Consider the following 26,430-nt stretch of genomic DNA (forward strand, 5'->3'; position numbering starts at 1 on the left):
TCTGTGAGGTTTTGAACAGGCTACAGTAGGATTGAATAGGAGAGGACAGAATGCAGAGGCTTCCAGAGCAGCACAATTATGTGATTCCAGTAGTTAGAATACCAAGGTTAGCTGTTGTTCACAGTCTGTTCTTTTCATCCAACCTTACAGATCAAAGATTATGCATCGCTTTTGATTTGGAATCTACATCACAGTTAAAAAATTATCAATTCTAAAGGTTTCCACAATGGCCAACAAAGGCAAATGTGCTGCAACTTCAGAAAACGCATGCAAATAGACAAAATACAAGCAAATTAAGAAAACATGAAAACATCTTCATCAATTTAACAGCACATGCACAGCATTTAGAAAATACGCTGCAAATACCACAAATGAGGCCTCTTTCCTACCATAGTAAGGTAGACAATGTCACCAAAAGGAGCTGTCCTCCGAGCTGGACAAATAACATTGTTCTCTATGTACAGCTGGCTGTGGGACAAGTGTGCAGGAACCTAAAGTGCAACACCGAAAAGAAATACTTCAAGCAATATTCAGTAACTACAGTCTTATACCGTATAGAGTCCCCAGAATGACTTCACACAACAGTCTGTTGTTGGTTATACTACAACACTTAGTCTGGAAGAAAGGGTTAGGGGTTACTGATTATTGTTTGAAGTGTCTCTTTTTGGTGTTGCTTTTTAGACAGTCCCTGCGCACTCTCCTCACAGCTAGCTGTACATTTGCATGCGTTTTCTTAAGTTGCAGTGTGGTTGCCCTTGTCAGCCACCGTAGTTTTCAGATTCAATATAAAGGGATTTTAACCTCATCTTATTCGTGGAAATTTTTATTGCTGAAGTGTTTGCGGTACATGTTCATACACTAAATATTAAATTCAGTGCTTTTTGAATGGGAATCAATTGGAGCATCTAGTGACTATCGGTGGCATTGCACTTGTACTTCCGCATTGGTGTCAGCCTCAAGCTGTGGTAGTTGTCGCTTGGTCAGGACATGTTTAGTCTAGCTTTGCATAGAGATTCAAAGCAAGGAGAAACAGCTAGCCAGACTTTGTCCAAAGTTAAAAAAAAACAAACAAAGAGAAATAATTAGCTATGTAAATAAGAAATAGTTCCACATAACTCCCCTTACAATCACAAATTGTCATTCTTACATTGTGTATGTATGTGTGGGGTTGAAGAAACATAACTCAACATGTTTATTAGTAAGCTATAGAGATGTGAGTAGGTTTATTTTTGAACTGGTAGGCTATCATCTCCAACTCCATACTAAACTCACAGATAGATGGTATTGTCCAATACAGTGTGTCCCCCATATGCTTTCACCACTACTGAAATTTCACATTGTACATAATAATCACAACAAACACAAACCACACGCACTTTCTCTGCTTGGAGCAGCTGACTGGAGTAAGTGGGTAGAGAATGGGAACATGTACAGCCTCTCCTCTCTAGATGAACCAGGTGAAGTGAAAGAATTATTGACTTCTACGCTTGTTACTGTAAGTGCAATAAAACTTTTGTGAGCAAAAAGTCAATAAGTACTTTATCAAACCACCTGTTCAACAAGCATAAACATGTAGAAAAGAGATATTTTCAACTGCTTTGCCCCAATGTCCCATCCACCAGCAGTATGTGTTACACAACCACAGTACTGGTTAGGCTAATAGCGAATAACATCAAATTTTCTTGGGGGAGAACCCCCAAACCCCCGACTGTGTTAAGACATTTCACTTTTGACATTTATTACAATAACACTTATCTAGACCTCCAGAGCCCTTCTGGCGTCAAAAGCTCCAGTAAATTATTACACACATGACTCTATGGACATGGATAAACGTAGCTGGAACAAATCTAAGCCAGTTTTAACTTATTCCACTGCCAGTGTGTGCAAATATGGGTCCCGGCTTCATGGGCTCTGTGGGGTATTCAGAATTTTGTTCTCTTCCGATTCATCTGACCACAGGACTAGTGGAACACTTTACACTATAAAACCCTGTGGGAAGCAATAAAAACAGCTTCACACAGCAGTTTAGACCCTAAGTAATGCAACATTTATGAGATCACATTGTTCTTTCAACAGATTTAAAGACTTAAACATGTCTGCAATAACTCTACAGTCTACCACATCACTTTTGACTGGGCTCTATCATCATGCACTCTCCTCCATCATAGATTCAGAGAAATCAATTATTCTGCCTGCTGCTGTGAATCCCTGGTGGGGCTGCAGAGGCACAAGGGGCGCTTAAGTTCATCCCACCCACTGGCTTAACTTAGCACTTTCTCACCCTCTCGTTGTTTGGCTTGTTACAGGTACTCTATTGACCGGCGCACAGACATGGACCGGCTGTTCAATGTCCATCCAGGGAATGGATCTGTCTTCCTGCTCAAAAGCCTGGACAGAGAGGAGACTGCCTGGCATAATATTTCAATCATCGCCACAGAGTTCAGTAAGTCTAGCAGGGGCCTGGACTATTTGCAGAGATGATGTGATATATTGATGTAGACCACAAATGTATGGAGCCAGACAGAGTGTCTGGTACCACAACAAATCAGTCAGTCACGGAGGAGAATTCAGTGACAAGACATAATACCACTAAAGATAGTATCCAGGACCGGCTGAGTGGGAAACGGTAAAGGGTTGATTCACACAAATGACAAAAATAATTTCAACAGCAATTTGTCTTTCCTGAAACAATGTCCTGCTTACACTGGATAATCCATGGACCTCGACATGAACTATTTTCACTAAAATTACTTTCTCCAGAGGAAATAGTTCCTATGAAATCTGTTCATAGTGATGTCTCTTGATTACCAAAGTAAAAGGGATGCCTAAGGGAAAGAAATATACTTGTTGAGTTTCATGCATTCCATGCAACTACATTGTATTCGGAAATGGTATAATGCATTTTTTGGGGGACTATTTTCAGCAACGGATTAATCCACATCTGGTGCTTGAGTGAGTATTTCTGGCAGCGGGGCGGTGTGTGTGTGTGTGTGTGGGATTGAACCAAAATAAACTACAGTATGTGTGTTCATGATAATGAAGGAACATGTCACCCAGTATAACATCTGTGGCACAGAGGAATAAGATATATCAGGCACTGATAGACACAACATACTTGTTAGTAGATCAACTTGTTGCTGATTTTTGTCTTCATATTTTGATTGAAAAATACAGAATATCCCCAATTTCAAGATTTCAAAATAAGATGTAACTTGAAAGTTTGTCAAATTTTTGGTCATTTAATTTGTGAAAATGTACAAATTCCTATCCATACATACAAGAGATAGTGAGATAGTATTTATCTCAGTAAAAGTTACAAAATCAGATCATTAATTTGAGATCTTACTAGGATTCTACTGTCTGTTTGAACTGTTATGACAAATGATCTGTCCATAGAGGTACATGTACACAATAGATCCACAGCAATTCTCTACTTCAGTATCATAAAGAGAGGAGGAAGTAATCAAACCAGGGGCACCTCTGAGACACTTTGATCGTAATGCTCCTGCCTCTATATCCTAATGACAAACCAAATGTATGGAGCAGAGGGAGAGACAGTAAAGCTAATGCTGGACAATGTAAAGAAAAAAGAAAGATCAGTGTAAAGAAAAGAAACATAAATATGTCATTAACTGGCATTAGGTGTGGTGGAAACAGCTACCCTCAGAAAAATAAACTACTAACATGAAGCAGCATGACCCATCTGTACCATTTTATATCTATAAATCTGTTGGTGGTTAATGGGAAACAGAAAGCAGCCTTGTGTATTCCCAGAATCTCTTTGAAGCCTAAAATAGAAAAGGAAGATAAATAATCCCCACCCAACTCAATATATATATATATAGATACAGTTATGGCTTTATTTTAATTATTGAATTTGTTGGGTTTTCTTTTTTTTAGTTTTAGTTTTCATTATATCAAATAACCTCAGCTTCCACAAACAATTTGATTCAGACACTAGTGTGAAATGGAAACATGATTGGTTTCCCAGCTTCAACTGAGACATGCTGTGAAAATTACAGAACTCTACAAACTAACTACAGACACAGACTCACAAAATGTGGCTAATGTGTATGAATTCTCTCATGAAAAGCTAATTTGTTTTCTTTCATGTTTTCATATTTTATATTTAATTTGAGTGAGTTGAGAGGTTAAAGAGACAGCTTGTGAGCAGAAGGGAAATAATGGAAAATATTGTTAATGGAAATTGGATGGCAACACTCTACACTAACTTCCTCCTTCATCAGTGATTGACAAGGGGCTTTTAAGCAAGGCACTGAGCTGCTCAGTGGGAGCTATCAGTACCATCACAGTGAAAGGCTGAGCTTGTTCTGGATAGCTCATAGTCTGAATGTGTACACTGGAAGTGAAGCAGCGTGTTAAGTTTTGAAGCATGAACCCTTTCCTGTGTTTACCTTCCAGATAATCCTCGTCAGAGCAGCCATGTTCCAGTCTACGTCCGCCTGCTGGACATCAATGACAACGCTCCTACCTTTGCCACTGTGTATGAAACCTTCGTCTGTGAGAGGACCAAGGCTGGTCAGGTACAAGCTCTTTATCGCTTTATGCTTTTGCAAAGAAATAATTTATTGAATCCATGTATCAAATCTAGATCCTTTCAAATCTCTTATCAAATCCATTTATGTTGAGTCTAATTTTTGTAGTAAGTTACAAAAGATTCAACTGATACCCGAATTTTGTTGGCTAAAAGGTGGACGCAATAACCTAACTAATGTTCACAACCAGCTACAACCTGAAAAGGTTCAGTGGCTCTGAGGGTCAAAACACAACACACTTCACAAAAAGGAAAAGGTAAGGACGACAATTCTTCTTTGTGATTGGACAGAACTCAAGTCAATCAAGATTGGTCAGTGATAGCCTACTATAGGAAGTAAACTGCCACGGATGCACTGACTGGCAGTGAATGTATAGTAGGGTGCTACTGGGCCTTTGTCTTCATTGAAAATGCTATCAAGAGAACCTGGCTGCAGACAAGTTGATGTAAACCAGAGGTTCCCAGACCCTGGTCCACAGACCAGAACATTTAGTACCGAACTGCTAGGGAACCATGTGATTCAGTAATGTAAAACCCAAATTAACAATTAACAACAGATATTACGTCAATGTCCTCAATAGTAGCTACGGTCTTGCCAGGTTCTTATAAACAGAGGTAGACAGGCCTCTTCAGAAATACATAGGTTGCTCACACAGACACATACAAATATATAGAAATACAGTACTCATACATGCATACAGTGGCAAATTACTGTTCATAATGGAAGTGGTCTGTGACATTATTTCAGTGTGCAACACTGAACTTGAACAACCTCCAATACAGAATTTGCTCTGACTCTTCAGCCTGCCTGGAGCGGGTGGCACTGTAGTTATTGTGCAGTGATGTGCTTTTATGAATCACTTATGGGACATGCCAAGTGCAAGGGGCTAAACTGAGCTGGTAATCCCCTTTTATGAATAGAAAAACATAGCATTTGCATGGAATCATCCGGCACCACCACACTGACCTTTGTACTGGGTTTGATAAATATAGGCCAACATGTCTGCTGGTTTTATTTAAATATTTTTAGTACATCACTGCAATCTGAAAAAAATCTGAAAATCTTCTACATGAATCAGGAACATTTTGTTTTTCATGGCTTGGAGGGTTTTTTAAAGACTTTTTTGCATGGACAACTGACAGTATTGATATTGAAAGTATTGATATTGATGATTTTTAATTGCCATTCTCCTCAAGCAGCCTAATATACTGACTTCACTGTACAATCAAAATGACTTTGACTTTTGAATATTGACTACTTTATTAACCAAAAGTCTGAATTTGAATGCTTCAAACAGCACTTAATGTAATTGTAGTCTGCTGTAAAACCACTTGATATGATTCATCACATACTGTATGAGATTCAACTAATATGATTAAAGCGCACAAGCTTATTCATACACACATAATGTATACATACTCCTCCAGCTGTAAAGCTGATTGGCTGTGAGCTCGGTTTCTTCTTTTGTGGTGGCTGATGAGCTGATCTGTCATGGACGCTGACAGGAGCTTTCACACATCCAGTAAATAGGGTTTTACTCACACACACACACACACACACATACACACAAGACAAATACTTGTAGATCATGCATCTAATATCATGCAACAATTAATAGGATAAAAACACAAATCTGTATCTTAACACACACACACACACACACACACATACACACAACAGGTTAAATATAACACAAAACACAATTAGGTGCAACTACAATACACTGACGCCACACGCACACACACCCAGCATCATCTTGACATTCTTCAGTATGGTGGCTTGCTGCCATCGGTCCCCTCACATCCCTGTCATCCTGCCACCCTTTCATCCTTTAATTCCTCTGCCCTTTCATCTGTCCATCAGTGTTAATCATCTGTATTTGTTCACTGGATATCCTCTGCTGCTTCCCTCAGGCTCTGGATTTGTTCAGTGTATGTGTGCATGTGCACGTGTGTGTGTTATTGGCACAGATCTTTTTTTAAAGCCTTTAATCCCTCAGCTAGTGTCTCCCATTCAATTAAATAAGGCTGTAGTTAAAAAGTATAAACAAAAAATGTATAGTCACCAGCTGAGAAATGACAAGAATATACACCTCAACAGGGTTCGACAATACCTCGTCACCCAGTGCCCCTGCAGTGCATGTGCAATTGTATTTGATTTGATATTAAATTATTATTATATTATACATTTCTTTTGAGCTGTGGAACAAGCTAAAACACAACAGTGACATACTGTCACCTTATAAAGATGTTATGAAAATAAATAAGAATGTTGCACAGGGCTGGCTTTGAAACTCAATACAACCAAAATGCATCCATAGCATTGAGTAGCAAAAAGTATTGAAAGTTGGCATAGATTCTTCAACATGTTCACTTATTCTTTGATCAGATATCACTTGACTTTGGACTGTATTTTATACTATACTATGTTTATTTAACACTGGTAGTAGGTTGGCATATCTTCTTAAATTAAAAAAAGGGTTAAAACCTGTTCAAATTCCAGACCAAGTACTGTTTCCATCAATATTGAAACCCATCTCTAATGTTGCCTTTTTTAATCTCAGAAAACACATTGGCTTAACTAGCTTTTCATTTTTATATTTGTTTCATTGTCATGTGTGTTTATTTAATTTTTGAAGCTCATATTCCACGTGTTGTTAATGTTTCCTGAATTTAAATCCATCCAATACCCTAAAATCCATTGAGATCTGTTTTCAGCATTTGTTGGCTTAAAGCAATTCCACACCCAAAATCTATCTTTGGAGTATGAGGCTCTTACCCCCTGTAGACTTGAAAGCTAACTGTAAAAAGTTTGTAGTGTGCTTCTTCACAGAGTACAGCAGCTGTGCTCAGCTTGAAGTCAGTCAGTTACAATGGATCCCAATGGATTACACAGTGAGAAATGAGTATCAAAAACACCCACAAAGCTTCTCCAACCATTGCTGCAGCATAATCCACTTCTCATGCTGTCAATCCATAGACTCAGTGTGATCCATAAACTCATTGTTTGGCTAACATAGAACTAAATACACTGCTTCACATCCTGCCGTCACACTTCTCAAAACTCCACTGGAAGCAGGCTATTTGGTCACATTTCACAAAGGGATAATAGGAAATTAGAATATAAAAAGAAAATATCACTTATGGTTACATAACCATATCCAACTAATAATTGTGCATAATAGAAACCTGTTAAGTATGATGACAGGAAAAAGAAGAGTATTGATTAATAGTACTGTTATATTGTGTGAAACAGCAGCAGACAAACTTGGAAATGCATAATATAAGTAAATCAGAAATCTGTCATATATAGAGTATGTATGTATGTTTGCATTGGATTGGTTGTTGGTGTTCATAATTTAGTAAACCCAGTTATTACAGTGTAATATATTATTTTAGGAGTTGTGTTGTGTACAGAAATATTGGTGGCTTATTTAGCAGAGACCAGTGATCCTGATAATATGCAAACTGCTCCGTTGGCAACTTCACAATACATTCTGAACAGGACAGAGTGTGTACTGCCACTGTGAAGGAAACCTCTAACACTGCCAGTCTTTTTCCACTTATTGACTGCTCTTAATTCACTTAACTCCTTTGGGACATTCAAGTTAATTAATGTTGGTGTCTCTGACAGCGGATCCAGACAGTGAGTGCTGTTGATGCCGATGAGCCGTCAACAGGACACAAGTTTTTCTTCAGCCTCGCTCCTGAGGGGACCCACCGCAGTAACTTCACTGTTCGAGACAATGGAGGTAGGCAACACCTAGAGGTACAATGTTGGCCCAGTTGACTGTAATTTGATTTAAGTGCATTTAATTTATTCTGTAAATGATATGGAGTATAAAACCAAGTCAAGTCAAGTCAGTTTTATTTATAAAGTGCCAAATCACAACATAAGTTATTTCAGGGCACTTTTCACATAGAACAGGTCTAGACCGTACTCTTTATTTTACAACGACAAAACATTCCCCCATGAGCAGCACTTGGCAACAGCAACAAGGAAAAACTCCCCTTTAACGGGAAGAAACCTCGAGCAGAACCAGGCTCTAGGTGGGCGGCCATCTGCCATGGCTGGTTGGGTTGAGAGAGAAAGAGGGGGACACAGAGAAGCACAGCAACAACAATAATAGCAATAATAATAATAGACATATGACTAATAATAATATCAGCAGCAGTGAGTATCAAGCTGCACATCCATCAGTCCATAGCCAAAGGTGCTGCGAGATGAGAAAGTACAAAACTACTGGGAAAATGCCAAGTTAGTAACATGCATTAATTGGACATGAATGCGTACAGATGGAGAGGGGGAGGAGGAGAGAGGAGCTCAGTGCAGCATGGGAAGTCCCCCAGCAGTGTAGGCCTATAGCAGAAGGGGCTGTTTTAAGGCAAGCCTCGCCGGCCCTAACTATAAACTTTATCAAAAAGGAAAGTTTTAAGCCTACTCTTAAACGTACAGAGGGTGTCTGCCTCCAGGACCGAATCTGGAAGATGGTTCCACAGGAGAGGAGCCTGATAGCTGAAGGCTCTGCCTCACATTATACTTTTAAAGACTGTAGGAACCACCAGTAAGCCTGCATTCTGGGAGCGCAGTTTTCTAGTGGGATTATACGGTACTATGAGCTCTTTAAGATATAATGATGCCTGACCATTAAGGGCTTTGTAGGTGAGGAGAACTTTTTTAAATTCTATTGTGTATTTTACAGGGAGCCAGTGCAGAGAAGCTAAAATGAAAGAAATATGATATCTTTTTCTAGTTTTTGTCAGTACACGTGCAGCTGCATTCTGGACCAGCTGGAGAGTCTTCAGAGACTTGTTAGGGAAGCCTGATAATAAGGAATTGTAATAATCCAGCCTAGAAGTAACAAATGCATGGACTAGTTTTTTCTGCATCTTTCTGAGACAGGATGTGCCTGATTTTTGCAATATTATGTAGGTGTAAAAAGGCAGTCCTCGAAATTTGTTTTATGTGGGAATTAAAGGACATATCCTGATCAAAGATAACTCCCAGATTCCTTACAGTGGTGCTGGAGGCCAGGGTAATGCCATGTAGAGTAGCTATATCATTAGATAATGTGTTTCTAAGGTGTTTAGGGCCAAACACAATAATTCAGTTTTGTCTGAGTCTGATTAGTTTCATCTGGCTTCACTGATAGATATAATTGGGTATCATCTGCATAACAATGAAAGTATGGAATGTTACCTAATAATATTACCTAAAGGAAGCATATATAAGGTGAATAGTATTGGTCCAAGCACAGAATCTTGTGGAGCTCCGTGTCTAACATTTGTGTACATAGAGGATTCATTGTTAACATGTTCAAACTGAAATCAGTCTGACAAATATGACTTAAACCTGCTCAATGCAGGGAAGGTTAGATATATATATCTATAGGTGGCTAAAATGCCTGAATCAAGAGGAGGCTTTTTAAGAAGAGGTTTAATTACTTTAAAGGACTGTGGTACATAGCCTGTTACTAAAGACAAATTGATCATATCTAGTAATGAAGTGCCAACGGAGGATAAGACTTCCTTAAGCAGCCTAGTTGGGATGGGGTCTAAGAGAGAGGTTGATTGTTTAGATGAAGAAATCATTGAAGTTAGTTCAGGAAGGTCAATCGGAGAAAAACAATCTAAATATATGTCAGGTTTTGCAGCTGTTAGAGTGTCATTCGCAATGAGCCTGCAGCACTATCAACAAGATGATCTATTTGGGAGGGACTAAAGTTAGCATAAGAGTCCTCTGTTGTATTGAAACATGGCATTGAATTTAATGCTACTTGAATTGCTTCCTTAGCTACAGCACTGTTAGATAGATATCTAGAGAAGACATTTTTGTCTAATTGCAGTCAGTTAGCAGCTAGATAGCTAATTAGCTGCTCAACTGCAGCACATTAAACAGCATGTAAACATACCTGCAGATGTCACTACGGACCCGCTAGATGCTGGTTTGGTCGTTGCTCTTCAAAATCCCTGTTCGCGACGCACTGTCTGTCCATGACCTGTACTTATAGCATTATAGCTTATAGTTTGTTTACTTTGTCTTAAATGAGACATTAAATTCTGCAATTAATCTGCGGTTCACATGCGTGCCAAACTGTGGGGGGGCGATCCGTACACAGATCAACTACAATCCGTTACACCACTACTAACTATAGTAGCTAACAATTGGTTTTCCATGGTGCAGAGCCTCACCTCCAACACGGCTAATAAACTACATTTATTATATGTGCCATTATCACTAAAGGAGGCAGAGGAATAGCCAAACATATGACACACCAAGCAAGAGAGCAGGAGCGTGAGAGGGAGAGGGAGAGGGAGAAGCCATCACTAACTGCTAAGCTAAATTAGCTGCTAAGCTAACTGCTGAGCTAAAGTAACTAGCAACTGTGGGAAAAATGACTAAAAGAAGGAGATAGCTAAGAGTGTTTGAGCAGAACAAATGTAAGTTTAAATGTGCGGTGGGTAATTATCCGCAGTAATGAAGAATATAACAAAATTAACTGAGTTGAGAGCAGCCAAAATGCTGTCAGTAAACACAGCCAGCCACCAGAAATGAGACAATACCCTTACTGCAGCCCGTCAGCAACACGTCAGCACCCAGTAGTGGGAGTAAGAATGTACTAGCTGACGAAGAAACAAGAACATTTAAACAAGTAATCATGCTCAAGCTACTTGTGACTCATATAGGGCTGGGTAATATGGCAAACACGTTTATCCCAATTTATTATACATCAATATACAGCATATTGCAACCTAAATTAGGTCAATATTTCTATTGAGTGTCCTACATTCCCCGGTAGTAAGAATCAGTGAAACATGACTAAGAATTGTCTGAGCTGCAAGCAGTAAATTTACATAAGTCATTCAGAACATTAAGATAAACAGAAATCTTCAATCTTGTCAGTATAAATACTGATAAGTGTTATAAATGGTGTGTATTAGGCAGCCTATAGAGGTAGGCAGGGACAGTTCAGTGAGTTTATCGTCATAAGTGAAGATACAGAAGCTCACAGGCATGGGTGGCAAGTCTCAACAGTAGTAACATTAAATCCTTAGAGTTGCAGGGATGAAATACGGAAAAGTCCAGACAGGCTGACAAGCAGGTGCAGATATGGTACAGGTCCACTGAAAACAGAAGCTCAAAAGCACTAACAAAAAGCAACATGACAACAACAATGAACTGACAAAAGAACAAAGGCTCTGGTCTGGTATATGAAGTAAGTGGCTGATAAAGGAATGAGTTGCAGGTGAGGAGTGGGCGGAGTAGGCCAGGTAACTGCAGAACTGATGAGAAGTGGGAACAGGTGTGTAGATAGGGAAAGGAGGGAAAGTCCAAGAGCATCTGTTGGGCAGCTTGAGGATGGCAGCTCTGGGGAGCTGGAAGAAAATACATAGCCTTGGAGAAGTGAGCAGGGGCTAGAGACAGAGAGCAATGCAGAGGGCTGAGGATGAGAGTGTGGCTGCAGAGGAGTACTGAGGAGCAGATTGTGACAGATAAATCCCAGAGTGTGAAATGAGTGTGGACAGTAACACTTTATTTTATAGCTCCATTATTTCCTATTAATTTCTAAGTTTTCTGTGAAGAACTGTAGAATATGGTAGAAAAAAAGAAAAAGGGACAATACTGACAAAGTTTTGAGACAGTTACTTTAATTTGTTCCTTCAGTCAGAGACACTTACGTCAGTGAATTAACCAATTATAGCAAATGGTCATACTGTATGATTCATTGGAAAAAGCTCTTCTGTGTGAGGGGGCTCTGAAAGGATGCAAGTAGAGATGAGAATTCTGCTCAGAGAAATAATCCTCTAATAAACATACAGTACATGAACATTAATCTCAGTCAGATCAACAATATGAAATACCACACAAGGGGGAGGAGGTTGGGTGGTGGAGAGCTGCAGCAGCAGCAGACAGTGTTGGCAAGAGCGTAATCAGCAGAGTGAACTGAGATGGTGTCAGGTTACACCTGCAGGAGCGTGATTGCATGTTACCATCCACACAGCTGTGGATGAGTCAGTGATTGTGAAGCATATTGAAACCAGCTGAGACCAATCCGCTGAAACAAGCACATCTTCAGTGCTCTGCCTGAACTAATGCTATGCTCCATTTGTGTTGAGTTCAGAAGCAGTAGATTTCCAGTGGAATTTCATAGAAAATGTTTCAGCAGTGTCCAGTTGAACACTGACTCTGTTTTATCTATAGTCAGTGGCAAATGACATGATTCCTCTATTTTGCCATCTATTATGTAGCTAAAGTTCATTTCCATCACAGTACCTTGTTTCCTTGTTTATCCACAACAGTTCTTTCCACATAATGTTGCTTTTGATGTTGAGCTGTGGCTATATATACAGAATTTAATTTTACTCTTAAGGAATACTGGAAGGCATCTCTTTTGTCTTTCTATCTAGTTTTTGAAATGAAACCAATAGCATGTGGAGGGTTTGGCTAACTGAAAAAACCCTGCTGCATATTGTTTTAAAGAAATGGGATGTCCAGTACTGCCATATGGAACAGGATATATGAAACAGAAACATGATTGTGCTTTTTCAAGAAATGTACCACCAGTATATCCTTTTTCTTCATTTTCATATCTGGAAATTGTCTTTACTGAGATGTATTTCTTTCGCCCAGCCCTGCTTTCAAAGATAGAAAACAGATTCATCCTCAAACTGTGTCTCCTCAGTGAGGACGAATGACTGAATCCCACCTTGTTGCACCCAAATTTCTCTTTCAAACCTGGTAATGAAGTGATTTTTTATTCTCACCTCTGCTGTGACAAAGTGTGAGACACACTGTGAACTGCTGGTGTGCTACATGGATCTTCTAACTGAACTTTATTCAACCCAGATAACACCGCCGGCATCCTGACACGTCGAGCCAACTACAACCGCCATCACCAGAGCATCTACCTGGTTCCTGTGGTGATCACCGATGGCGACTACCCCATGCAGAGCAGCACCGGGACCCTCACTGTGCGGGTGTGCACCTGTGACCTTGAAGGCAACATGGAGCTGTGTAACGCCGAGGCTTTGAGCAGCTCTCCTGGCCTCAGTACCGGAGCACTCATTGCCATCCTCCTGTGTGCCATCATACTGCTGAGTAAGTATGCGAGAATGTGTGTGTGTGTGTGTTATTATCCAACACTGGCCTTTTATTAAGAAAGAAAGAAAACATCCTTATATCTGCAGATAAGGACACTCAAGAAGGTAAGTAGAGTAAAAATACATAATGCTGTACAGGGATAGTGCAGGTTGCAGTAGTAGATGGTAGATAATGGGCTGTATTTGTACAGTAATGTTATGACTGCACTGAAATGACATAGTCATGTGCTTTTTCTGGAGCTCTCAGGGGAGTTTGATCAGTTTAAAAAAAAAGGGGGATGATGGAGTTTTCATGCCATTTTTGCATATACTGTATGGAATTTTAAAACTAAAAAAACCATTATGAACCACATGTCAACAATAACCAAATCTCATATACATAGTATCTTTATGTTTCAGTTGTTTTTCTTGTGAAGCAACTTCATGTCAATCTAACAATGCCATATAAAATGCTTCTTTTATAAATGTCATCATATACTAAATAAATTGAACAGAACCTTAACACCCATATCCCCTTCCCTCCCCCATTAGGAGTGCTGTTAATGACTTCTAATCTGCAAAATCCATCTCAAATCTTTGCCACATTTTGTCAAATACTTTAAGCTTATCATCGAGGATACTGCAGATGCAACATGTTGAAAATGTCCAAGAGGAAAAAAGAAACTGTACAACTTGGGAGAAACTTAGATTTTAAGACATCGACCACATGTTTGAAGACTTGAAGATACTGTCAGCTGAGCCTCTGCTGTTGTACTAGAACACCAGTACAAACAGTAGTTTTTTTTCTTTTCAGTTCCATAAAATCAGTCAAACAATACTAACTTTTTCTACTCTGTCACCATGAAAGTCCTGGTCCCCCTTTACACAAGGAATGGTGCTCACTGGCTTGTACAAGATGCTACAAAACACACTCAAAAGTCTGTGCGTTAAGGCCAAGCCATCAATTTTTCATCAGAAAGAATAAAAAAGAAAGCCAACAGTGATGAAGAGAAATATTGTTTTAAGGAACAATGCACATTCATAAACGCAATTTTAAAAAAGAAAAAAAAAAAGCCACTGTAGAAAATGATGAAAAAATATTTTGCACAAAATCAAACAGCATAAAAACAATTTTGACAGAAATGAAATGTGTGCACACAGCATGTAACATGTATGATCATGCATCTGTTTGCTCAGTGCGGTGGTTCCACTTGTACAGCATCGTAAAACGCTAGCGACCGTCGTGCTTTCTCATTTGATCTAATGGAAAACAATGTTGATTCAGAGCTCCAGTCTGCCGCTGCTGCTTGTCAGAATCAAACCTCATATGGAAATGAATGCATCTCATCTACCACCACATATCCACTTATCCTCTTATTCATGCAATGGTCACAGTCTAGTGGGCTGCTGGGAAAATGAATACATATTTATGCCGCTGAATGTGCAGTCATTGCAGGCTTAGTGGACACACACACACACACAGCAACACACAGAGATGTATGGAGACACACACATGAGGTAGGCAGGGCTGTAATGTAGTGTCCACACTTACATGAGTGCAGAGAGATGAGAGCAGCCAGCCATCAACAGCCACCACTCTCTCTCTTTCTCACACACACACACACACACACACAATCAAATTCACACACACACCCTAAGCAAGTTTACATTTACCGTAATAACTCTTTCATAACCCAGTTAAAGCAACACTCTTGTCTGTAGACGTTGTCATGCAAAGGCCTTAATCAGATTATTTTAATCAGACAAATGTTATAATCAGAACAAGCACACTCCACTTCAACACAGATTTCTGCTCAGTGTTTTATTTATCAGGGTATGTAAACAAGGGCAGATTCAAAACATTCATGATTCAATTGAATATGTAAAACTAATGTCACAACTTAATCATCATTCCTGAAACACCCCTATCATTTCCCTTTCAAAGATCCCCTTCAGACATGTCTTAACACATGTAAAAACACTTTGATTTGAATAATATTGTGTATCTGATGTGTTTTTTTTTTTTTCCACAAAAAAGTTCAATTACCTCGTTAAAGTCCTTAAAATGACATCTCGCTCCATGGAAACCAGAATCTATAAATATGCAAATATTGTTCATTTCAAAAGCTTAACTGCCTTCCACAAGATGTCTTCAACTGTGAAGTCCATTCTCAGTGTTTGTGTGCTGGAGGCTTCAAGTTTCCACATCACACTTGTGTAAGTTGAATACTGGACCACGCCTAGCTTCCAGGCTAGTTTTAATGTCAGTTGAACTGCTGCTCATAACTCAGCTACAACAGCTTTTCTTCTTAGATATTACAGCAAAGAGTGCAGACAGGTCCATCATACTCATCTATAGTTGATGTGATTACAAGTCCTGTGCGCTTATAACATGAACCAAATACAAAAATACATCAACTTTTCAACTAATGCTTGCAGCAAAGGGGGGAAAAAAATCAGTGTGATCGCACCCTAACAGCCAATCCATACTGAAAGTGTTTTTTGGAAGTGTTTTTGAGCATCTCACAGCACAGATGTGCTTCCATTTTATTAAATGTATCAAGGATGCACGTCTCTATTGTGCTTTAGTAGAGTTCTTTGACTCAGCGGCGACTTTCAAATTGTGTGCAGTGCATACACCAAAGTCCAATTTTACATGCAGGTGATACGTCAATTTAACACCACATTTTTAATCTTTTCGCATCTTATTTAACGCCGTTGGTTAGGTTTAGGCAAAAGAACCACTTGGTCCCAACGTGACACTAACAATCTCTGGTTAAAATGCCCAACGTGACATTAAGGATGTGTGGTTGGTGGTCTCCAACAGTGTTCTCCTGCTGCTTTTGCAACTTTTTGCCAACAATTTATCTAGTCATCCACCCAACCTGCCTCCTTCTAATAAGCCAAAAAATCACCTTATAAAATAAAAAAGACTGGGCTTGTATTACCTGAATCTACATAGATTGATCAAGGCTCCCAGTCTGTGAGCTCATCTGTTTCAGTACAGGCAGATTCCTTTCACTCACTACGGTGGGCAGGGAAATAAGATCAGTGAATCAATACATACAAACACTGTCGATTTCTTCCCATGGAGCCAACATGAAAACTATTTTGGTTCAGTAAATTTCTGCTGTCAGTCAGCCTGGTGAAGGCAGGTTAGCCAGCTGCTGGTGCAGAACGGATAGAACACACTTATGCACTGCTCACGTCTAGCTTCCTATGTGGATTCCCATTAAGAAAACTGCCTTTAAGAAAATGTGTGATAATACATGTAGACAGAAAATATATTCAGACATGTTTATAAGTGAAAGAAGAGCAAATAGTGAAGCCAGTTCTCAGTCTGGTTCCTCAGAGAAAATTCTTTGTGTTGAACTGTATTTAACATGTTAATCAAAACAGCCTTAAGCTGCAGTATTTCAGTAGCACTGATATAACTATGAATGTATTCATCATCCCTTCAACCATTTCTTTTCTGTTAATCCATCTTCGTCTCTATCTCCTCTGTACATACAGCAACTGCCTATCTATCTGATTTTTTTTTTTTACTCTGTCTCTCTGTATCTACTTTCACTTCTTCTAATTCTTTCAGCATCTGATATTCTCTCCTTCACATCACAGCTCACGTTCTCCTGCTCCTTTGCAGACATTTCATGCTGTGATCTTTGGTGCTTCCGTGTATGCATTATCAGTTATTTCAGTTCCCTGACCTTAACTCCGCCTCTGCTCTTTCTTGTTGCTCTTACTTGATTTAAATTCAAACTGGCCTGCATGAGTTTAGCCAATCAAATGTTCTGCATGATTATTTATGGCTGAGCCCTCTGAAATCAAAGGCTGCTGCCCTTACTGTCTGCCGGGCGGTGCAGCCTTCATGTTTGTACAGGAAGAATAGTTGCTGCCCTGGTAGCAACTAATGTGGATCCAAATAAACAAATACAGTCATCTTTCCTTTTTAGTAGTCATGACATTATATAGTTGGAGTTTAAAGCTGCTATAATAAATGTTTTTATTTTAATAGTGGATCAAATGACTTGAAACATGAAAGGTGACAGAGAATTATCATGTGACTCTTGAGGTCCCCTCAGCTCTACAGAGCATTTTAGTCTCTCATCGGTGCTTCCAGCAGTAGCAGACAGCTGTTTTCAGTGAAAAAGCTCTGATGAACCAAACAGCAGACAGACAGTTAGTGACTTACTGGTGAACATAGTGAAGCATTTAGCAGCTCTCTGGAGTTAGTGGAGACTAAAACAGAGCTAAAAAAAAAAAAAGAGTGAATATTGGAATTAAATTTGTCAAGTGGACAGAAACATTGCTCCGAATGAATGATATTGTTACTATCTGTCTGTTGTGTATGAGAATATACAACTGCAGAAATGATAATATGCTAATGTTGTGTTTACAGCTTGTTGTGCTGCCCAACTGGCCCAAAAAACAAATGAATGCAGGATTAAAGGATAATACTGGTTCATTGGGTCTCGTTTCATACTTTTAGTCATTATTTCTGATAGTAATAGTTCTTATAGTAATAATAACATCGCACACACCAAGTTAATTGATAAGCTCTGGGAACAAAGTGACATCACTAAAAAGAAATTTGAATTCAAGCGGTACGACGATCAGACTTTTAAATCCGACTTATTTGGTTAAGAAATCAAAGTTCACAGAAGTCCTTTCATTGTACTTATGGTTCATTCACACATAGACTCAAATACCTAGAGATGCAACAACATGTCATCTATTGTTGATTGAACACTGTAAAATGTGGAGAAAGGTACAACTCAATGCAAATGTCTTCTTATGGGAGTGACTTCCTAGCACCAAATCAAATAAATCAAATACTCTCAGTGTAAATGTTGTGCTTGATGTACCATGCACACATGCTTCAGGGATGCTGTCACATCATGCAGTGTGGTGGTACCTCCAAATAAAGTGGTTGGCTTGTTTATAACCTGTCTGCTTCTTGCCACATTTGACGTCATTGTACTGCTGTGGCTGTGTTCCCAGAATTCAGTAACGAAATTGATGAGAACAATGTTATCATAGCTGACAGAAAAGAATCCAAACAAACCAAAATAGGACTCAAATTGTGAAGAACTTGAATTTCCCTTTGATTTATTATCTGTCTTCAGTGGCTGTGTGTTCTGATGCTTACTGTTCACCGTCTAATCATTTATCTTTCTGCTGTTTTCTCCCGCAGTGATCGTGGTTCTGTTCACCGCATTGAAACGCCAAAGAAAGCAAGAGCCTCTGATCATCTCCAAGGAGGACGTCCGGGACAACGTAGTGAGCTACAACGACGAGGGCGGAGGCGAGGAGGACACCCAGGCCTTCGACATCGGAGCGCTGCGTCACCCAGATGCTGCCGCTGCCTTGGAGGAGTCCACCAAACAGAGGCGCGACATCATCCCCACTGACACCCTGCTGTACCCGCCACACCGCCGACCCGCCCCCGCCACCTCCAGCCTCATCATGCCGCCGGTCAGCATGGCATCACGGGATAACGGGGACGTACGTGAGTTCATCAACCAGAGAGTTCTAGAGAACGACTGCAACCCAACAGCACCGCCGTACGACTCGCTGGCCACCTACGCCTACGAGGGCGCGGGCTCGGTGGCCGAGTCACTGAGCTCGCTGGGCTCGGCCTCATCCGAAGCTGAGCAGGACTACCACTACCTGAGTGACTGGGGGCCCAGGTTCAGGAAACTAGCTGACCTGTATGGAGCCGAGGACAGCGACTTCTCCTAACAAAGACACTCACAAATTCAACACACACACACACTCATACACATACACACACACACACACACAATTCCGCATCAAAGAAAGGTTCAGGAAACATTATGACCAGTGCAGCAACGTTTAACTACCACAAACTCAATATTAGAGATTGTGATGAGCTTTAAGAAGATGTAAAAAACTTTAAAAAAAAGAACAAACACTCCACATGATGAACTAACAGATGCGTTGGCAGATGTTAGTTCCATTTAATGGAATATTCAAGAACACCACCAGATCCTTGACCTGCCATCACTACACATGGATCCAAAAATGAAGCTTAGTCATTTACAAAAGTCCTAAATATCTGTTTTTGGGAGCGGGAACTAATGGATGTAGAAATGTAAATCAACCAGCACAGCGGTGGAGCCCAAAGATCTGTAGTTCCACCAGTGTTAACCTCTTCAAAGACTCATTTCAGGCCTGAGTGGAGTTTTGAATCAAAATTGGACAGTATTTTTATTGAGAATTGGATTTTTCCTACTTTCAGGCTTTGCTTTAATCTCTCCAGGGTTACCAAATAACCACTGAGTGTTTCCTGTGGCTTTACATGTGCCATTCAAGGCAAGCTGAATGGAGGGAAGTGTTTTCCAGTCAGGTCATTCAACAAAAACCCTGTGTAGTTATTTCAGGACTGGACCGGAGTTCTTTATATTTCTTTTTGACTAAGTGCCCTTCTGCTGCCCTTCGAGCTGAACTGTGGACGCCTGTTGGCTGGCTGAGACTGGAGGGGGCTAATGACTCTTACATGATTGCTTTTTGTCTTTTTTGCTGTCTTGTACAAAGTGATCATTCCAGAGGAGCTGTTCTGAAGGATCCTCACTTGTAACGCCTTCTTCGGGACACAGAGTAAAAAGAGGACAACTCATATGACTAAATGCACTGATTTCTTTATGTTTATGCAGGTTTTTAGATTTTTTTTTTTTTTTTTTTTGGTTGATTTCTTTGTGCTGCACACAAAAAGATATGTGTTCAAGGCATCATTTCTAGATTTTTAGCTTCTTGATTAAGTGTATATTGTGTTAGAAATGTGGTTTAACTGAGTTATATCGGAGGTATAAGTTCTATAAATCTTTAATTTTACTGCAGCCTTTTTTCTATAACAAAATACGTCATACAGACAGTTGTTGAACAATGTTAAAAAAAAAAAAAAGTATTTTGATTGAGAATATGCTCTATCTTAAAAGAACGTGTGGAAGCCCTGTCTTATCAGTGGGGCTGTCACTTTTTATTCAAAATTCAAGTATTTGAAGATGTGGAAAAAATAAATAGTTGATCTATAATGAACTTGTAGCTCTAAATTCAGGCCAATCATAAAATGCAGCGTGAGTCTGATCTTTTTCCTGCCCTCTTGTCCTCTCAGTAAACTAGGTAGTTGTAGTTTTCTCCGTTAAAGTGGCCCTAATCAATATTTTTGTGTTAACAATTGATCAAAATGACCATTTATAATGTGAAAAATGTTGCTCGTAGTAACAAACACACAGAAATTATTAGTCTACTCTGCAGTTCCCCTCAGCGCTACAAAGCATTTTAGCCTCTTTTAGCTCATTATTTTGGTTTTTACGTACTGCAACTTTACTGTTTTGGTTCACTCTCACAGCTCTCATCAGCCTTATTTCCAGCAGCAGCAGGCAGCTGTACAATACCTGCCCAGCACCAAACAGTAGACAGACAAAGTTAGGGACCAGCAGATAAACATTTAGCAACTAAAGTGCCAGACATTTCCCTCAGGAGTTGGTGGAGACCAAAACAGAGTTAATAGTAGAGTGAATATTGGACGGACATTCAGCAGGTGAACTCTCCTGAGTGATATCACCGCTCCCTATCTGCTGGACATGTAACTAAGCAACAGTTTGTTAACATCAATAATATGATCATATGTCAATGTTGTGTTAAAAGAATATTTTGACATTTTGGGAGATATCCTTATTCACCTTCTGGCTGTGAGTTAGATAAGAAGATCAATATCAATATCATGTCTGCAGGAAATATGAAGCTATCATCAGCAGAGGGTTAGCTTAGAGGTTTAGCATAAAGACTGGAAACAGGGAAACAGCTAACCTGGCTCTGTCCAAAGATAACAAAATACACCCACTAACAACTTTAACTAATTATTATATCTCATATTTTAATGTTGGTGCAAAAACCAACCTCACAGAGACTGCAAGGCTCCAAGTATTCACAAAAGCTATCAATGAAGGTTTAACACAAAACAGAGTAAGCAAGATGCGCTGAACAGATAATCATGGCACCATCTGAGGAGGAATGCGCAAAAGTATATCAGATTCAAAACAATAGATGGTAAAATGGTGAACAAAGGTAGGGATGTTTGCTGCCTTTAAAAGTAACATTACCACACTAAACCCGAAGGAGGCACAACCACATCAACTCTACAACGTAAAATTAGCTTAGAATTTGGCTACATTTAATTACAAATTATGTGTTAGTTCTGATTTTTTGAAAAAGTGACAGCCCTACCTCGCAGCCAGCATTGCGGCTTGAATGTCTTTCAGTGACTGGTAACCTCATTTTAAGCTTGATATTATTTCTTGCTCTTACCTGTTTTCTCCCATGTACTTGCATAGTTTGATTTGAGGATATGATCCAAATGTTTTTACCCAAAGGTGTTCTGACACAGATATCAGTCGCTGCTTTGTCTAAAGCAAAACAAACAAACAAACAAAAAAAAAAACAACAACAACAATAAACAGCTTTTATTCTTTACTTTACAGTTTTGTTCAGCCCACCTTCGTGTCTTATCCCGAGGCATGAGGTTTTGTTGTTAAATGTTGTAATTAACTAACACTGGAAGGCAGCGTATTTGTCATTTGCTTTGATGTTATACTACATTACATTGCTGAAGCAAAGGGTCAAAATCACAACAGTCAACCTCAGTGCAATGTGATCAAAACATTATTTTCCAAGTGAGGAATGAAACCATGAAGTCGGGATCGTTTAGGGATTCAGACTTTTAGTCGTCCTGATTTGATATCAGGAGTTTCTATTATGTGTTTTGGCAGTTCCAGTGAAAGCAGCAGTTTGTTCCAGTTGTGTTTTGTGACCGTTGTGCTTTGGAGGCTTAAAACAAAAACGTCCACATCTTTTTCTTTATATTGTGATTCATTCTTTTTGTACCAAATATTTATAGGACACATGGTGATATTCTTGGAGGGGAAAAAAATCCAGATGCCGTCCAGCTTCACTGTTTTTTAATGTAATTTTGGAGGTGTGAAACTTGCTGTGGGCAGTATACCGTCCGTATATGATGATGTATTCAGTTGTTTAATTTTATCAAAATAAACTTTTACAGTTAAACTGTTGTTTTGCTCTTAATTTATTGACTTACAGCCATGAAAGTCAAGGGCCTCTGTAAGTAAACCATGTTAATCCTCATCATCTGTTACATCTGTCTCTTCTGCTAACCTCACTCATTAACAGTGTCTTTTCTTAAAAGTAATTCAAAAATAGAAAATGAATTCTCCACTTAGAGGTAGCAGAAACAAACATTTGTCTGACGCTCGGTAAAAGTATTCCCCATGCATCTTTTTTAAAACTTCCAAGTGAAGTTTGTACTGACATGTAACAACCAGTAAATCTGTAAAGATGAGGATTCTCTGGCTTCTACTGGATACTTTGGTTTCCTGCTCACACAAGACCTGTTTGTCCCAGACTGTCATGTTGACATGGAGGACATGGCCCAAACCAAACAACTGATTTCAGAAGTGATGTACTGATTACAATATTATTTTGTCTGGAGAGAGGAAATGATCAGACATTCAACAGAAACATGGGAGGAGTCACTGTTAAATCAAATTAATCAAACATGTTTGGGTGTCTGGGGGAGATCACAACCAGATGTTCACACTCCCCAGAAAGTGAAACAAGCATAAATTCTGTGCTGATTCAAAGTTTTGTGTTTTGGATCTAAAACCTGTGACTGGGACAAGCAAACTGTAGGAAAGTCTTGTAGTGTAGACTAGGCTTAAAAGGCAGGATTGGGTTTTATCAAGTCTCTTTTAATACGATACTGATGTGCCATTATGTACATGGAAATAGGTCTTGGATGCTGTAACAATTCCTGTGTTCCATACGAACCCAGAAGCTATCCTCTCTGAACACAACTACAATGTTGGAAATGGGGAACAAAATTCACAGCCCTCATTCCAAAGCTCAGCTGAGGCTAAAATGAGGGTTCAGCAGTCAAGAGTAGAGGTGGATCCAATTCCGAATACGGTATTCGGAAAAACGCAAATAGTGGATCGTTGCAAATATTTCTTTCATACAAATATTTTAAAATGAAAAAAAAACCATATCAAATAACAGTGCACAGGTTGGTTACATCGCTATCTCAGTCTCTCTCCTCTGCTCCACTGTGTTTATGGAAAGACCTTTAATTCAAAATCCTACCCAAACTGTACACCACCTTTCCAGTTACTAGACACCTAGCATCCAAACTGTACACCACCTATCCATTTACAAGACACTACCTATCCAGTCATCCTGCGCTGCCACTCAGTGGACATCACACGCAACCCAGTCGACAGTGCAGAGCGACTCAATTGGACATCATGTGCCACCCATTCAGCAGCACACATCACCCAATTGACAGTGTGCAATGTCCAATTTGACATTGCACGCTACCCAGCTGGATAGCAGCGATTGGACAGAAATTCAGTCGCCTCTCTTAAAATGGAAGTAGAGCGAGAAAGGCAAAAGCAAACTCTGCAAATAAGTGAAAATCTTGGTATTATTAATCTTAATGTATGCTCTCCAGTCTGTTGGTCAGTTGTACCATCATGGATAATCCTAGAACCTGAAGTTGATGTATGCATACTGAATAATAACAAAAGATAGAAATCAGGAGATATGGTCAAGGAAGTTAAGTCTCATCTGCAACAAGGATGGAGTTTATATTTACAGAATACAGATGGATCAAAGGATCCACAGAGTGGGAAAGTGGCATTTAGAGTAACCATTCCTTGAATTAAGAATTAAAAACATAGAATTTCAGATCAGATGTCATATGCAGTGATTCAGCCACAGCTTTAACTACAATGAGAGATATCAAATCCAAGACCAGACCTGATATATTAGCAGAGATTTATCAAACATACAAAATTCACAAGGCAGGGTATTAAATCCATGTACCTTTGTCCTCCATCCATCCAGCCATCCATCCAATCTATCAAGGCTATAAGCATAGCCAATGAGATGCAGTAGGGGCAGATAATATAGATATAACAATAAAAAAGTGTGTGAATGTCCATTTTTTCAAGTTGTTTATCCTGTTATCAAACAAGTTGAACACGACTTTGGACACAGAACAGCTACCTTCGTCTCAATGGATTAGAGGGACTACGGGACTGAAAATAGAAAGAAATCCCATACTCGTGTCAATGGGAATTCCCAAGTGACGTCATGCAGGGACGTAGGGATCATAGACTGTACGTAAATACGGACGTAGTCACCATGACATCAGCCATTGGTTTGTGAACTGCCATCTATAAGAACTGCTCGGCTGGCGCATACACCAAAAAAAGTTTCTGACTTCCGGGTTTGCTTCCGCGTTGTGTGGGGGCATACTTATAATACATCCATAGTTTAGCGATTTGACCATCACCATCTTGGATTTGACCACTGCAATGTTTGATTTTTGGAGCCAAAAGTAACCATATTTGGACGAGAGGGTGGAGCTGACCATAGCGCTAGCTGCTAGCTTGGTTAGCATGGTGCATTTACAGTCTATGGTTAACAGTAATAATGCTAAAGCTGATGCTAATTTTAGCAAAAAACAGGCCTAAAACCATTAAAAGTGGGTGGAATGGAAACTAAGTTTGCTCTTATTGTAGAATTAGCAGAGCATCTGTGTCTATAGGTGGCACGGTTTTAAGTGACCCTGATAGGTGTAGCGTTGGTGGAGGAGTGTTCAGCAGGACGCAGAGAGATATGCTCATCATTATGGACAGGAGTGGTTTCTATAGTGGGATCACGCTGAGGTAAATATCAGTCAGAATTAAAAGCAAAATATTGTATGAAGTTCTGAGTGATCTAAATCAAGTCAATATTTTACAAAGTTACAATCTGTTTAGAACCAGATTCCCTCTTTTTGTTTCCACAGAATGAAGTTCCTCGCTGAGCTGTGGCGGAGGGATACATTCTGGTAATTGCTTGTAAGTCTGTTGGCTTTACCTGGCCTTTACTACTCTAAACTTTAAAGTGATTTTTTTTTTCTTTGCAGATTTTATTGCTGGAGTATTTTTGCAGTCTGTTGTTTCAGACACAAACATTTTCGTAACAACCTGCTCCAACTCTTGTGTTTTGGTGTGTGCGCCTTATCTCAGAGCCCATGCTCCTACCTCTCCACTTGACATAGAATATGGTTAGTGTCTGTGTTTACCTGCTGTCTTCTGAAAGAAACAAGTGATGAGCAAATGCATTCCAGAGATTTCCTTTGAGAGATCCTGAGAGGAGCGAGTTGTGGCCACAGCTGTCAACATGGACATTAATACACCGTTTGCAGCTCAGTAGAAGAGGAGCTACAAGAAAATGTCTGAAGAACACGTTCATGCCATCACCATCACTGAGCTGACAACAGTTGACGAGGGGGTATATGTGTAATAAATACATAGGATGTGGATCACTCTGTAACATGTGAATAAAACAGCAGTTCCACATCTACATGTGATTACTAGAATGTATCCCTCCACCACAACTGAGGCTGCTGAAGCCTCATTTTAGCCTCAGCTTAACTTTGGAAGTCATTTTTACACTGAATGAGGGCTGATTGCATTTTGTCCCCCATTTCTTACAATGTAGTCACATTCCAAGTGAATACCTTCAGGGTCAGTATGAAGAGTAGGAATCGTTACAGCGACGAAGACCCATTTCCACATACATAATGGTACATCAATATTGTATCAGACAGACTTGAAAAAACCTGAACCTATCCTTTAAGCTGGGGTTTTCAGTCTGTAGTAATCTCACACTGGAAAAGTGACAAAAATAAGTATACTCAAAAAAGC

General features: G+C 39.6%; 1 protein-coding gene and 1 long non-coding RNA gene across 5 annotated transcripts in view; both read left to right on the forward strand.

The window, feature by feature from the left end:
- Nucleotides 1–22,723, forward strand: part of LOC122993810 (cadherin-6-like) — an 81,719-nt gene extending 58,996 nt beyond the window's left edge. For 2 of the 4 annotated variants that reach the window (XM_044368262.1, XM_044368261.1), the window contains 5 exons: nt 2,307–2,443; nt 4,423–4,544; nt 8,190–8,307; nt 13,404–13,655; nt 18,831–22,723. In XM_044368262.1, coding sequence (XP_044224197.1) covers nt 2,307–2,443; nt 4,423–4,544; nt 8,190–8,307; nt 13,404–13,655; nt 18,831–19,378 — 1,177 coding nt within the window. In that variant the 3' untranslated portion in view covers nt 19,379–22,723. Of the gene's footprint in view, nt 1–2,306; nt 2,444–4,422; nt 4,545–8,189; nt 8,308–11,513; nt 11,961–13,187; nt 13,296–13,403; nt 13,656–18,830 lie in introns of those variants that run through there. The other 2 variants (XM_044368263.1, XM_044368264.1) reach the window with 2 other exon arrangements.
- A 2,480-nt stretch (nt 22,724–25,203) lies between these two features.
- Nucleotides 25,204–26,003, forward strand: LOC122993138. The gene is made up of 3 exons (XR_006406343.1): nt 25,204–25,404; nt 25,527–25,568; nt 25,647–26,003. It is a non-coding gene; the product is annotated as an uncharacterized LOC122993138 (long non-coding RNA).
- The last annotated feature ends 427 nt before the right edge of the window (nt 26,004–26,430 follow it).

The sequence above is a fragment of the Thunnus albacares genome, chromosome 12 (genome assembly GCF_914725855.1).
Source record: "Thunnus albacares chromosome 12, fThuAlb1.1, whole genome shotgun sequence".
Lineage (NCBI taxonomy): Eukaryota > Metazoa > Chordata > Actinopteri > Scombriformes > Scombridae > Thunnus > Thunnus albacares.